This window comes from Zingiber officinale, chromosome 10A (genome assembly GCF_018446385.1).
Source record: "Zingiber officinale cultivar Zhangliang chromosome 10A, Zo_v1.1, whole genome shotgun sequence".
Taxonomy (NCBI): domain Eukaryota; kingdom Viridiplantae; phylum Streptophyta; class Magnoliopsida; order Zingiberales; family Zingiberaceae; genus Zingiber; species Zingiber officinale.
In genome coordinates, this window is record NC_056004.1 from 1568789 (window position 1) to 1584771 (window position 15983).

General features: G+C 34.4%; 1 protein-coding gene across 1 annotated transcript; it reads right to left on the reverse strand.

Moving 5' to 3' along the window:
* Positions 1–2605: 2605 nt before the first annotated feature.
* On the reverse strand, positions 2606–14277 carry LOC122027175 (WD40 repeat-containing protein HOS15-like). Its single transcript, XM_042586076.1, has 14 exons — positions 14065–14277; positions 11528–11673; positions 11079–11439; positions 8399–8493; positions 8279–8325; positions 7106–7256; positions 6861–6924; positions 5165–5323; positions 4935–5056; positions 4738–4812; positions 4217–4270; positions 4058–4131; positions 3412–3486; positions 2606–3307 (listed from the first exon to the last, which is right to left on the reverse strand). Exons 1-14 carry the CDS (start codon positions 14159–14161, stop codon positions 3088–3090), a joined length of 1740 nt encoding a protein of 579 aa, XP_042442010.1. The 5' UTR covers positions 14162–14277; the 3' UTR covers positions 2606–3087.
* Between the last annotated feature and the right edge of the window lie 1706 nt (positions 14278–15983).

Below are 15983 nucleotides of genomic sequence, written 5' to 3' on the forward strand. Positions count from 1 at the left end.
CTGGTCTTTCAAAATCATCACCAATGTGGTGCTAATTTTAAAAAACAAATGTCAATACATCCAAAACAACAAAATCGTTATATATGCAACTTCCAAATAGCACTTAAAATTTTAGCTTCTATGCCCTGCTATCAATCAACTACAAAATTAATCATGAAACATGATGAAAAATGAACTGCAACGTTGGTGCTTGTTTTGCAAAACCATCAACACCACGTTAATGCTGATTTTAAAAAAAAAAAAAACACTAGCGTATCTATTTTACAAAGTAATTTTTTTCTAGATTTTGAATTATTATTATTATCGTAATTATTTTATAATTTACATTTACCTCTATAAAATTCTTCTCTTTCTAGCCTGAACAAAGAAATTTATAGGCATATCATATTTTGGATGAGATTCTGATTACAATGAGCTTCAAGAATCAAGCAAAAAAAATTATTACTTAATTTATAGTTGTCCAATAATTGATATATTGTTTGTGCTCCCACTAAAATCGGTGCTTGATTTTCTTAATCAAACATTCTACATTAATAGAAAAAAAATCTATGTGATGATCAGCTTCATATCCAATACAGTTGTGAGCGGAAACCCTAACTCACGTGGCACAAGCTGAGAGTTGCACAAGATAACCTATATCTGGGATTGGAAGTGGAAGAAGAGAGAAGTGAATGAGCGGTGAAGAGGGTTTAGGGCTTTCATTTGCAGGAAAAGAGATAAACAAAGGAAGAGAAAGAGCAAAAATAAGTCTGCACCAAGAAAAAGAGAGATTAAAAAAAATTAAGTTTATGTTGTGTCATCAGCCCGTGTGTGTGTGAGAGAGAAAATGTTAATATGTAGACCTTTACTCTATACACTCCTAAGCGACCCTCTAAAGTGTGGGTGCCCAAGAGCCTCTCGAGTGCCCTGATCCTTAAAAAGTGAAGTAGGATGCCCGAGAGCCCTCCGAGTATCCGGATCATGTGGCAAAAGACGAAATCGCTCGCCCCCGCCGCATCCGACCCTAGGCCATCACAAGGAAAGTAAATCATAACAATCGAAAGGGCAAGTGATGGTGGGGTGAGTTGCACAGGATCCGGGGATTTACAACCCGACAATCTTACGATTTGACCTCACGATTTCATATAACAAGTATATCATCATTTATCATTTCAGATGATCCATGAGTTAGAAATAGTCAATGGGCTTTCAAATATATAGCGAGAAGCGTTATTCTAGCCAAATTGCCGTTAGATTTTAGTATTATTATTTTGTTGGGGCCGGTATCCGATTTGGGAAGTTCAAGATACTTTGAATCTTACTCTAATTAAAATATTAATTAATGGGAATCAGTCCAAACTAAGCGGATCAAACCAATGTTTACTTCTTCCATCGATTGTATCCGAAGTCACATATATATATATATATATATATATATATATATATATATATATATATATATATATATATATATAATCTTATTATACCGCGGAGTTAGTACTTGAATGTAATATTATTATAACAAATTATAAAATTACCTGAGATATTGTGAACAATCTATCTTAGAAAATCTATGACATAATTATTGACATGTATTAAATAAAAAAAAGACAGGAAACAATTTTCATTCATTTGAATCCAGTGATATGTCTAAAAAAATAATTGTAAACTTTGACTAACAATTGATAGAAAAAGTGAGAGTTGAATTTTAAAAAAAAAGTATGATGTATTGTGTGATGACAACCCAAACGCAAGTGCTCCTTAGTAGAATCAGCAACGTGATTCCTGCTTCATTACTTGTATCTTCCCCAGTAGCTAAATAGTTATTGATACGGAAGTTGAAGCCTAGCAATTTTCACTGCCTACAATTTTATTTTATTTTTGTCAAAGTTTGGACGTCCTAGATTTTATAAATCACCAAAAGGTGTTTCTTTAAAAAAAAAAAAACAAATAACATCCTTATGATTTTATCCCAAAATTATTCCTTAATCTAACATTATTGTAAAAAGCTATCAGGTAGCTTTTAGCATGGAGAAACTACTCGATAGCTACTATAACATATAAAAATTATCCAGTAATTACTCCAACATATTTGAAAGATGAAGTTGTTGCTTTGTGAGTTGTGACCTAAAAGTAACGAGTTCAAATCTTGAAAATAACCTCTTGTAAAAAAAATAAGATAAAACTGTGTACAATGAATCCTTCTCCGAAATCCCGTATGACTTACAATGAATCCTTTTCCGAAATCCCGTATGACTAAAACTTCGTGCACCAGACTACTCTTTTATATCTAAACACTATTATATCACAATAATTTCTAAACAACTATTTTAAAATTATTTTTATGAAATTTAACTAAATTAATAAATAATATTTTAATATAATATATTTAGATATTATACAATTTAAATCTTACACCTTAAGCTCACACTAAATAACTTCTACATGTTATAACAACTATTAAATAATTTTTATATGTTGTAACAATTATTGAATAACTTTTACGCGATATAAATTCTAAATCCTAAACTCACCTTAAAACAATTACTAGATAACTTCTAACCATCATAACAGCCATCTAATAACTTTTATATAATCAAAGAACTCAATAACTGCTACAACAATATTAAATTAAAAACTAACTTGAAATAAAATTATGACAAGAACGTTTATTTTGTGACAAAACAAGGAACGCTCACTACTATTTCTCTTAATTTGGGATGTGCCCAAGTTCTATCCTAAAGTTTATCAGATAATATTGTAGTCTACATCGCAATCAAACACATTTCAACATTTTCATGGACACGGATTTCGCTGTTAATTATTTTTAAAATCACAAGCATAAGAAGTATATATATATATATATATATATTCTTTCCAAGTCAACTAGATCTCCCCGTCTTAGAAAGCTGCCGTCCCAGTAAAACTATCCAACCCTCTTGACTTTCTTCACAAAGCAACAAGCGAATAGTTATTTTATTGGTCGCAGGTTACTTCACGAACTTAACTGCTCCACTCAAAATCATGGTCAGCATGAAGTCGTCAACCTAATACTTAAACAATTGCTTCTAAATAATGCTTTCTACCCTCCCAGACACTAAGACTCCTTCACATCCTGAAGTCCATAACACAAATGATGCTGTTAGCAAAACACGCTGCGATCTTCTCGCCTTCCCTGTTCCAACACACTTCGAATATGCCACCACGTCCCCTATACGTCTTCATAATCCTCCCTTCTTTTACAGACCATATGTGTAGAGATTGATCTAGGGATCCACTTGCTAAGTATTCACCATTGGGACTGAAAGCGACGGAATATACAGGTCCCCTGGCATTTGGACAGCATAGTTACCATATTATATTATCCTTCTAAAATTAACTGATAGTATCAGAGATGCATGCTAAATAAAAATCAAGTAGCTGGAGACTTACTTGTGACCATTCATGCTGCAAAGGAGGCGTCCGTATTCGGCATCCCACAATTTAATCGTCGAATCGAAAGATGCACTGCAATAGCGTGACACACTAGTCATTAAAAACTGCCGATAATATATAAGCAAGTTCAAATGGCCAATTCAATTTATCGTTTTTTTTTCACCCTCTCGAGTTTGTTAAAATTTTACATGTTTTTTCAAAAAGCCCCAGAAAACGGTTGTCATTTATTTTTTCAAAGAATTTAATTTTCCACCACTGGAGTTTCTAAATTCTGGCCATTTTCCTCCCTAATCATTAACACCATTAATTCATTGAACAAAATAATGAAGAACGGGTGTTTATGTACTTTTCCGTAAAAGAACAGTGTCATGTTAGGGACTGAAATGACAAGAATTCAAAAACAGCAACAGTGTTTTAATAGTTTTGATACTCAAAGGACAAAAAACAAGGACAACCCGGTGTACAAAGCTCCCGTCAATTGAGATCCGAGGAAGGGTCCATTGTATGGAATTTTACCCTACTTTGAATTTTGAAACTCAAAGGGGCATTGAAAAAAAGGAGATAATCCGTAAGGATGAAATGAAAATTTCCCCTATTCTTAGAGCCGAACTGTGCAAAAATATTTTTTTAAAAAAAAAAATACCTTGCAATAATCAATTGTTGATTCGAGGTACTTGTACCCACACCAGTTGGTTTCCATCTGATTGTATATATCTCCTGAAAATAAAATTACGTAACAAAATATTCCTGCCATGAAGAAATAGAGAGACCTAACAAATTTATGCAAATGAAAGATCAACACCTTGCTATGGTCCTTGAAATCGTGCAAACACTTGTCTTGCTTCAGACTCCATATCTGCATATATATCATTTTTACAGAAGTTATGGAATTAATCTTGAAACAATGTTTCACATGACATTAAAATCCGAGACATGTTGAAATGCATTAAAATCCATAATGAATAAGATAGATTATTAGGGTCAACATGGAGCAAGTATGAACATAAAGAACAAACATTTCGTATAATCTAAAACTAGAAAGTCAAGTATACTATTCAAGAAGGGAAAAATCAAACATTTATTTTGGAGAGTATTTTGAACAATACACAAGATTTGAAATAATAGCGGATAGCCACTCAAGCAAAGCTGAATAGAAACTTTTAGGACGCATTATATCAACATTTATTCAAATTTGTAAAGGAAATTTGCAAAACATATTATAGTCTAGATAAGATGTGATTCTTGCCGACTCACTAGCATGAAAAGATAACAACATACTGTGAGATTTATGGTACAGAGAATCCACTCTAAGATGATTATTACCTTTGCAGTCCCATCATCTGAACATGAAGCCAATAGTGAACCAGTTGGATCCCATTTAATAGCATTAACTTCAGCCTACAATGGAAGAACAATAAAGATTCCAGGAAAAGGGCATATCCCAAAAATCTAGAAAAGCAGACTAAAGCATGTTTAGATGCATTTGATACAATATTAGAATGGACAGCTAAGGCATTAACCTTGTGTCCAGAGAAAGCCTTGAACGGGTAAGTCTCACCAATCTTGCAAACATAGATCATTGTATCCGTAGAGCATGTAGCAAAGGTGTTATTATTTCTCCAATCAACATCAAGAGTTGGTGCTGGAAAACAATATCGACATTTATTACACTGGTCTTTAATTTAGCTGAAGTAAAAAACATAAAACTTCACATCTATAGAAACCTGATTGACCTCAAGAAAACAAATACCTGAATGATATTCAAATTGTTGTTTACATTCCCAAGTCTTTGTATCCCAGACAATAGCAGTTTTATCAACGCTACCACTGAGAAGGAAATCACCTTTCTTGTTCCATTTTAGTGAGAAAATGGGCCCTTTATGTTTCACTAATGTATTCCTTAGTTCTCCTGTTAACCATCCAAAGAAAAAAAGATATAGCTCATCCAAATGACAGATACTATTTTGGCCTACAAGGAACTACCAACAAAAACATTCAATAAAAAGAGAGGGCAAAGAATGACTTTTATTAATAAGAATGGGTTAAAGTTTTGCAACCCAATAAAAAAATATAAGAAAAATTCTTGAGGAAAAAAATATTTTAGCCCCTTCAACCACAGAGCAATATTATGTGTTTACGTTACATAATGGTAAAAGGAAATATAAGGTTTCAACAAATGTATATCCCAAAAATGGTAGTACTTAAAATCCATAATTCTACAAAGCCACAGGGTGAATGTCATTTGTTGTGCATTATAATCAGGCTAATGGTTCCATGCCATTTTCTGTTGCACACATAAATGGTCATGAATTAGAGGTATCGCCATCAATATCAACCCATAGCTCAAACACATCCATTCAGCAGATGACAAGACTGTGACTCAAGAATGGAAAGTCTAGCCAACTGCCAAAGCTGGTGGAGCAAGCCCAACTGGAGCACGGAGATTGGAGGCCATGGATATAAAATATATGCCACTACACAGAGTCAAGGTGCCTAAGTGCTAAACTAGTTGCAAAGATTGTTTGATGTTTCCACTTGCTAGTCATATTTCGTGCAGGTGTCATATTTCCAGCAGCAGCTATCTTGTTTCCCTGTATCATATTTTAAAATAACCACAATGGTAGTTGTAGAAATAGTTACTAGAGAGGATATTTACAATTCGCACCAAACAAGTTTTTTGATGTTCCATCAGAAGCATCCTGACCTCTAACCTTCTGTAGTTTGAATTATGCCCCCAGGCAGATGGTAGGTGCATGGCATCTCTGGCGTAATAGCCAAAGGTCGATTCTCGGAAACTGACGACCTTGGGTTTATCCCACCATGCGTCTAACGTGTGTGTATCTACATTTACCTCCCTTCATATCCGTGGGGTCGGCACTAGGTAGGCTATTAATGTGGCAGATCTACATTCTATAGTTTGAATTATTATCTCTACAATTACTTCCAAGGTCACCCCCACCTCAAAGGAACCTTCATAAAATAATCATAAATATTATCCTAAATGATAACAGAGATAAAGAAATTAAGGTCAAACTTGAAAATGGATTTGTTTAATCTTTGATCATTTTAGAGATGAAAAGTCACATGGATTAGTAGTCAAATGGTATCTGACATGCATTGTACATTGAACAGTAGAAATTCCTTTGAATTCTTCTTTTCAAACTAAATTTCCATTACTGGTTCTTGCATAGAAAACAAAAATCCTACAACAGGCCATTGTCATATTTGTTTTCTTCTAATGGAACCTAAATTTTCACCTATAGCTATCATTTCAACCATATTTAATCAATATTTTATGTTGAAAAAAGCAGCAAAGCAAGTTGCCAAGTTTAACCCATCAAAAAAATTGGGCCATCTGTACAAAAGGATAGGAGATGAAAAGAAAATGTAACCTCATAAATTAGAAGAGCTAAAAAAGGAAAGATAAAGACAGGCATAATAATTACCATCCGGGCTCCATATTCTTGCTTGTCCATCATAAGAACCAGTAGCAAGTAAAGTACCATCACCCTGTGGGACAAATAGATGTTAAAATGACATCAAAGCATGTTCAAAAGGTACTGCAAGACACATCGCTGCAACTGAGTCACACTTAAACGGAACCATCACAATTGAAGTTAGAATGACAAAACAAATTTAATAGTTGAAAGGCAAAAATAAAAACTGTTATGTACAAGAAAAAAATTCTCACATTCCAGTCAAGGGTAGTGACATCCTTGCTCTTCTCATTAGTTCTACCCTTGAAATGTTTCAGGACATGAACATTTGGTGGTAAAACTTGCACATCTTTACTGCATGGACCATCAGGAACTTTCCAAATTCTTGCAGTTGAATCTCCAGACCTATCATGTCAAGAAATGTATCGTACTTAAGATGATTAGTTAAAACAATAGGGGGGAAAAAACATCTCAATAAAGGTGTTGACCAAATTATCAGATAACAACCAAAAACCAAAAGGAACAAAGGAAACACCTTGAGGAAACATTAAATTAAGGAGGTATGACAGGGTAATCCACATGAAGCTGCAAAGAATTGGTTTGGGCTACTTAATTGGTTCCAGTTGAGTTGAGATCAGGAATGTATATTCTTGCTTATTGAGCAAATCACAGACACCCTATGATTTTGGCTTAAATCATTCCATGAAATAGTCTGTTGCATTGTTCATAGAGGTTTAAATTATTCATAAGAAATTAAATGTGTACTTGTCATTATTCATTTAGCAGGAAGGGGTTGGATATCAAATATGCAGAACTGATTAAATTGTACCATAGCACAACTCCAAACCTACCCATATATGGTAATTCAGTCAGCTAAGGTAATTTGACATTCATGTTATCTGAATGACATTGGGCATTACCTTTTTCTCTCTCCCCTCGCTTTTCTGGCTTATTATCTCCTAAAATGCCATAGTCTTTTTCTACCTCTCTCGACCTTAAACAGACATTGGATCGGCTATTTCCCTCTTCATGCAATGCATAATGTACATATTTGTTGGGAGAAGAAAATAAAACATTATTTGTGGGCAACATTGTTGATACAGGAATTTGAAGTTTTTAAACTATAATTAACAATGGTCAAGTGGTTAAAAATTCAAGACTTTATCTGATTAGTATCTTTAGGAAATTGACAAGAACACTGTTGTTAAGATCCTATATGGAAGAAAATTATCGTCGAATATAGGGCCAAAAGTATAGGAGTGATCTGTGACACTTCGAAGTTACAACCATTGAAAATGGCCATCTTATGACCACTATCATTCAAGGTACTCCAAGCCAGTAATTTCCATTATAAAGTATTAGTATCACTAACATTACTTCTGAATTTCTAATAGGCACATTTTGTGGACTAAGAGTGTGATTCTCACCCAGATGCTAGAAGAGAGCCTGCCGGACTCCATGCACAAGCAAATACCTAAAGAAAGGGTTTACGGAGTCAGAAAGATTAAAAAAAAAATGTAAACTTGATACAATATCTGGAAACAAACCTCTGAATTATGCCCTTCCAAAATGGTTACTTCAGAACGTGAGATCTCAACAGCCACAGACTGAGAGCTAGGTGTGATATCCATTAGTTCAGGCCCTATATGTATTAAAAAAAATAAGTAATCAAATTAAGAAGCAAGTGAGTTGCAAGTGAAAACTTCTCCTTGCCTAAGTATCCAGACAAACAAATAGTTCCATCCACATAACTACCAGGAACGTAAACAATATATGTCTCAGTCTAGAACATTGCCAAATTATCGTTTCCATAAAGAAAATTTCTCTTAACTAAGTTCATGTTGTTGTATGGAGATGCAACATGTGACCAGGTTACAAGGTCACTTCAATATTCCCAGAATAAAGATTGCAAGAGGAAAGACCCATCCCTACGAGCTGTCTCAGGGAAGACTTGTAACTGACTAGGTGCAACCATATTCCTTCGATGATACTGAGTTAGCTAGACTCACGTGCTAAGTTGCTGAAGGGTGCTCACTAAACCTATGTAACCAGCCACATTCGATTATGTGCAGGAACAAATTCTCATTTAATTAAGATCTGAGCATCCCATTTTTGTTGTTGGTGATGCAACTTCCAAAAAAGATTGTTAAGAAGAGTGCTGGTTGAAGTTTATTGTTATAAGATTGTACAAAGAAGTGTCTAATTAGTCATGTTTGAACATCAGACAATAGAATCCAAGTATTTTGTATTCTAAGAAATTACAATAAGCAACATGGCTGTCAATCAGTATCAGTTATAAAATCAGATGTTCCAAAAGCATAGGTGTAGGCCATATCGGATTGGTATGATTGGAATTTACAAATAAATTTTAAAGAGAGAGAGAGTGAGTATATATATATATATATATATATATATATATATAGCTTTTATCATCCATGTTTCGCTCGATTAATCCTAGAGGTAGACAGCCTTCCCCCCTAATTCGCCTACCAAATAAATCCAGAGCACAGCTTATGCCCACTTTGAGGTCGACCGATATTACATTATGATAATTATGTATAACATGCATATTAGTATTACAAGTGTCGTATATATTAGTAAGAATATCATATTATGTAATATTATATGCATCTACTATTATTGTTGTTATAACATTACTTTTATAAACTATTCTACCTTTGTTATTACCCGAATATAATACATTACAAATAAATTATTCAATATTGATTGAACAACTATTGCTAAGAAGATCTTGTAATAATCAATACTTACTATTAATGAGATTTTAAAATAATGAGATGTTAAATATCTTAAAATTAGGATAAATAAAGAATATAATAATTAATTTTTATATGAATTCTAATTGACTTTTACTTTATTATAATTAATATGATCAATCGTGTTATAGTTATGTTTTTGATAAATAATTTATATATTTAATGATATTATTATTTCTATTATTAATAAGAATTAAGGGCAGCCAGATGCACGAAGCCCCCGTCACTGTGGGATTCCGGAGAAGGGCAGCCAGATATGTAGTCTTAACCTGCATTGCAAGAGATTGTTTCCGCGACTCGAATTCACCATTAGATCATACGGTAACAACTTTACTTTTCAGCAAAGGCTCCCCTTCTTCTATTATTAATAAGAATATAATAGTTAATTTTTTAATAATAATAATAATTGAATACTACTTGAAATCTATTAATAATTTGTAACAACTTTATCATGCATTAATAAGATAGTTCATAATATCAATTTATTACATATTATTTAATAATTAATGCATATGAAAAATTAGCTAACGTAGTTGACATACATAATAAAATGTACACTTTACTATAAGCCTCATTAATGTTATCACCTCATCGACTATTATCTAATAGCTTATATAATTAACCTTACATCTCAAATAAAATAGTATTATTAAAGCAAGTCTTACATAATCTAATATTAAAGCAAACTACTATCATAGACATATCTAAGAAAATTATATATTTCCCTTTGTAACAACCACATATGTTTCCCCGTAAGCTTGCCACATAGACAAGAAAGCTCCCATGTGGTAATTTTCCAAGTCTTCAGCTTTAGTTTTCTTCGCCTTCCCACTATCTCCCTTCCTCTGTTATTGTACATTGATTATTCCCGTCAACATCAGATTTCCAATTTTGATTGGGCAAACTCGCAGTGATGTTTCATCCGAGATCTTGAAGGATAATGGATCAGACATGACCATTCCTGATGCATCATGGCTAGATGGCCAATCCAGATTCACATCAGCCAATTCTTCCAAGCATGTTAAGCAAACAATTAATCAGCTAGTTCACAGCTATATAATATAAGCACATCCAATTCAACTTTATATACCAACTAAAGAGGGTGATCCCAATGCATGGTTACTCGGTGAAATTTCAGAAGGGTCAAATGAAATGTGTTTAACTAATTATTTATGTGAAAGTTTAAACAAATGGGCATGGAACCAACAGAACTAAACACAAGATCAAACACCTATTGTGAACTTTTGTATATTGATCTGGTCCCTCATTTTTTCTGAGGATACAAGCATAATAAATTTATTACTGAATGCTTGCCATTTCAAAGAAATGGAGTATAATTTTAAAAGGTAAAAGGCCAAAAGATATTTTCTCCTTAGCATGCTAGGAGTCTGGTTATTCAATCTAAGTTGTCTGTGATGTCTTATATGAACCTGAAGAAAAGAAAGTTAACCTTTAGAAACTTCATGCTCCTCATGTTTAACCTTATCTTTGGATTCGGAATGTTGTTTTTCCTTTTCCTTTTCCTTTTCCTTCTCATCCCTCTCCTTCTCTGGCTCTTGTTCATTGTCCACGTCCATCTTATCTTTATCCCTTTCTTGATCTCCAACTTTCTCTTGCTTTTCTCTCACTCTCTCCCCTTCAAATTGTTGTTCTTGTTCTTGAGCAAGTGCATTATCTTTTGTTCTATCAATTTCCTTCTGATTCTTCGCTTGCTTTCTAGCTTTTATCATTTGTTGTAGTTCATCAACATCCTTTGTGATGAGATCCAAAGGCTGCAAAAAGGAAAAGTCATCTTCCGAATCTTCATCAATCTGCAAATTACAAAAAGAATATATTGAAGGTTATCATATCTTTCAATCTCCAAGGAAGAAAACATGACTGTAAAAAAGGAATACTTACACTATCTAAGTTAGCTTCCAGCTCTATATATTGCAAACCTTTTTGGACAATAGTAATAAGAGCACCTGGTGGAACTTCATTTCCATCAATGGGACTTTTGTTAATCCCGGCCTCATATCCCAAAGCAAATGCTGCATGGGTCAAACCTGAAAATGTCCCAATTCCTTGTTTGATGAATACTGGCAAACAAATTAAAGGCTCTTGCAGGACAACAAATTTACATCAAGAAAGAAAAGAAAAATAAATTGGAAAAGGAAGCTAGGTTGAAACAAATAAGCATAGCATAACAACTTCCAATAATGATTATATTTATAAAGAGAAGGGAAAATTTAAATGTCAACCATTAATAACTAACAAGCAGAATATGCAAACGGGAATATTAACACTCTTTTTTCAATGAGAAGTTAATAAGTACCAAACTGAATACCCAAACTTGAGCATTACACACTTTTTTTGAAGAGAAAAAAAATCATTTCCATTCATGAGATTGTATATAGTTTCTGAAAACTTAAAGAGCAATTACAACTACTTTGCAATTTTTAGAACACCTAACTTTGAGAATTTATATACATTGCTTCTCAAGAGCTAGGAATTGAGTTGGACTTGGGAAGAACAAAGAATAAATGCAAACTCTCAGTAAAGTCCATTCAAGTGGCATTCAATCAATCCATTGCATAGTGGATATGCCATATGCCAGGGCATATACACAGGATATATATTGATCATATACACAGATATATGTGGGGCATATACACGGATATATGTGGACCATAGTAAAAGAAAATTAAAAATTACCGACATAATTGCACACGCACATACACATATATATACCTATATACTTTAAAAACTAGTTTGCATATTTACCACTTCAAATTTTTTTATTTTTGCAAAAAAAACATCAAGAAACTTAAAATCTTGCATAAATGCAATTAGAAGTCATTTCTTCTTAGATTAGAAATAAAATAATTTTAATTAATACAAGGACCCTTAACTTTTACACGTATAAAGTTCCATAGAATTTGATCTTTTGACTAAATTTTTTTAATAAATAAATTTATTTAATATATTAAAAAGACATTTATATATCTTAGAATGATATTTGAATGTGGAAAAAAAATGAAATTAAATGTATAATGAAGAAGATTTTAGAAGAAAAAAAAATGAAAGTAGACAAATATTAAATGAGAATGACACTATGGGTATACAATTTTGAACAAACAGTATTTATGAGAGACTTGTAAGTTTGAATGAAATATATGTAATGTTCAATTTTGTAATTGTAAATATGTTATTTCATTATTTAAAGAAAGTAAATATGTATTTGCACCAAAGGTATCTATATTGACAAAAATGCTTAACATATGCTTAACATATGCATAACAAAGAATACTAATCAATCTACCTGCAGATAATTTTATATAGAATGTAAAAAGTACTACATAAAGCTTATATTAACAATGTAGAATATATAATACATAAAGCATGTATAACTGGACACAAAGGAAGCAAGTGCTTAAAAATTAACACTTAGAAATTACTACACAATGGAAGTATTTCACAATCACAAGAACTAGTCCTCTAAGAAAAAAACCACCTTACATGCCCTTACTATATGTATGTTTTATATTTGATTTGGTCTAACCCAAACAGATTTGTATGAACCACAATATCTTTTTTTTGGATGTTCTCGTCTATAGTCATATATATGGCCACATAGGATGTTTGGTCTTGCATAGTGAAGCAATAGCATATAGGGGAATAAATATGCTATACACAATTGCAACCTCAATGGAAGCAGCTGTCTAAGTCACTTCTAAAAGCAATGAATAAATATCCTTTCTAGTAACTTCATACATCCATTTTAGCATTCTCACATGACGGATCATACCATAGTTGTAAACACCTTTCCTTTTAGCCTACGAGGCACATTACACACACACAAACCTGTGAAAGTTCCTCTCCATTTCAATCACGCATGATATCCTCATTTTTATCTCATTCCCACTAATATATCCAAAACTTGCTTGCAAAAAAATCCATATCCATTCATCTTATTTATCTCCTTAATTTTGTTTTTTTAATTTCCCAAACCACTACTGGATAAGTATGCACCAAAGAATGCATCAAAATGTAAACGGTTTTACAGAGCCCTAATTCACAAAAACTCCACTAGAGATCACCGCTGACCAATCCTTCCACGTCCTCAGTCGACCAGAACCAAAAACTAGCAAAAAAAAAAATTAACAGGACGAAAAATTAATTACAAAATCCATCATACTAGGAAAAAAAAACAACCATGAATTTGAACAATTCTATTATGACAACATTAACAACCATTCGAACCCTAATAGGTAAAAAAAAAAACACTCCATAAAAAGAGAAACAAAAAGAAAAAACCTAACCAGAACAAGTGTCCATTCAAATCACGCATACCTAACCTAAAACGATTCCGTTGTAAATGAAGTAACTAGTCGCACATAGAGCGTGGGTTAAGAAGACGAGGAAAGAAGACGGAGACAGAGGTAAGAGAAAGCGACCTGATTCCTGAAGGTAGCGGAATACGAGGAAATTGAGCTCCGTGGAGGTGATCGTCGAAGTCGTCATGGAATCCTTCGCCGGGGATCGCTCGACCATGGAGCGATGGCAGGGGTGATGGGACGCAGAGCAGCGGCACTCACTGCTGCGCTAGGGCAAAATTTAAGTGGCCGAATTTGGATCCGCTATGGGGACGGTGTGGCCCGGTAGCACTGTCTGCCCGTCTCATGCAGCCCCATTTTGATCACGTGCGGTGAGAGGGGATGTTTATAAGTTTATTCTTCCTACGTTAATCCAAAAACAGATTCTTCCCGCAAAGTTTAAACATTATTATTATTATTGATCGTGTGGATGTAGACTTCAGTCCGTTCAATAAAAATAAGGAACCCATAATCAAGTTAGGAAAGGGATCTTGTGTGTTATTGGATGTTTAAATCAGTCATTGAAAATATATAAAGAAATAGAGTAATAATAATATAGAGATAAACAGTGAGTAATATGTATCTCTATCGATTATGAACCTCCTTATATAGAGTCTTGATGGACGACATGTGCTCTTGCAGCATGAGTCGAGAGGTCGAGGGTCTGCGGCAGCAAATGCGATAACATCAATATCTGTCCGTGCTAAACACCTGAGACCACCATGTCATAGCCGGGCCCGTATTCACCGTGATTTACTCCCGCTCATACTTGTGGGGCCGGGGTGAGGGGGCCGCTGGGTTGGCGGTTCCAACCTTTTTGCAGCTTGATGGACGACATGTGCGCTCCTCGAGGTGTGGGCATGTTCTCCGATATCTCATGAAGGGACCTGTCAGGGAAGTATCTTTAACATCATATCTTGCCCCCAGGGCGTAGCGCAGACGGTGGGTGCATGGTATCTCTGGCGTAATGGTCAGGGGTCGATTCTCAGGAACTGACGACCTGGGGTTTATCCCGCCATGCGCCTATGGCCTGTGTACCTGCATGAACCTCCCTCCATATCCGTGGGGCCGACACTAGGGGGGCCGCTAAGATAGCGGATCTACCTTTTTTTTAACATCATATCTTAACAGGGCATGCGTATCCCTAATAAGACAGTAGAAGTTTCCACCATATAATCCGCCTGTCGATCATACATCGTATCAGCGACACTATCTCCAAGAAGAATATCAAGTGATACGACCACTGTCCTAGTGCTTGGTCGAGCGGGGTAGCCGCTTGGTCGAGCGGGGTAGTCGCTTGGTCGAGACTCCGCTTCGTTGTTGGTCAGGTCCCACTGCTTGACCGAGCGGAATAGCTGCTCGGACGGGACCCCCCCAGCTCTATCTCAGTCACTCTTCCTTGTGGTGACTATGTAGTAGCGTGACTTCCATGTTCGAACAAGCTCTCTGATCTCCTTGACGTTCTGTTGCACCATATTGAGCGTCTGATTATCTTGTCATATTATCCCGAGTTGAACAGGTGATGCGCTCGGAGACGTCTCCCGCCAATCGGGCATTGAATGCCCCGATCGATCGGTGCAACTGTCCTCTGTTCTACTTTTTGACATCATGACGTTGATCACTTTGACTTTGACCTCCACCTTAACAGTTAACTCTGTGTCAGGTGGACCTTCCTATATCACCGCATCAATAATAATAATAATAATAATTATTATTATTATTATTATTATTAGTAGTAGTAGTAGTAGGAGGAGGAGGAGGCATCCCCTTCACCATTTTATTCGTTGCACGAATCTTACAGTAGTAAATCATACGAATCTCAGAGAGTTTCTCTTTTTTTTATACTTTATCGTGTAAAAAGTTTTCATGCAGTTTTCTTTTTTCATATTGTACAGGAGATTTTATGTTTGTAAACAAATTATATAATATATTTATATATAAATTTTAAAATGTTTTGTATTTATCTACACATGAGACTTTAAATTGTGAGTACTGTTTTA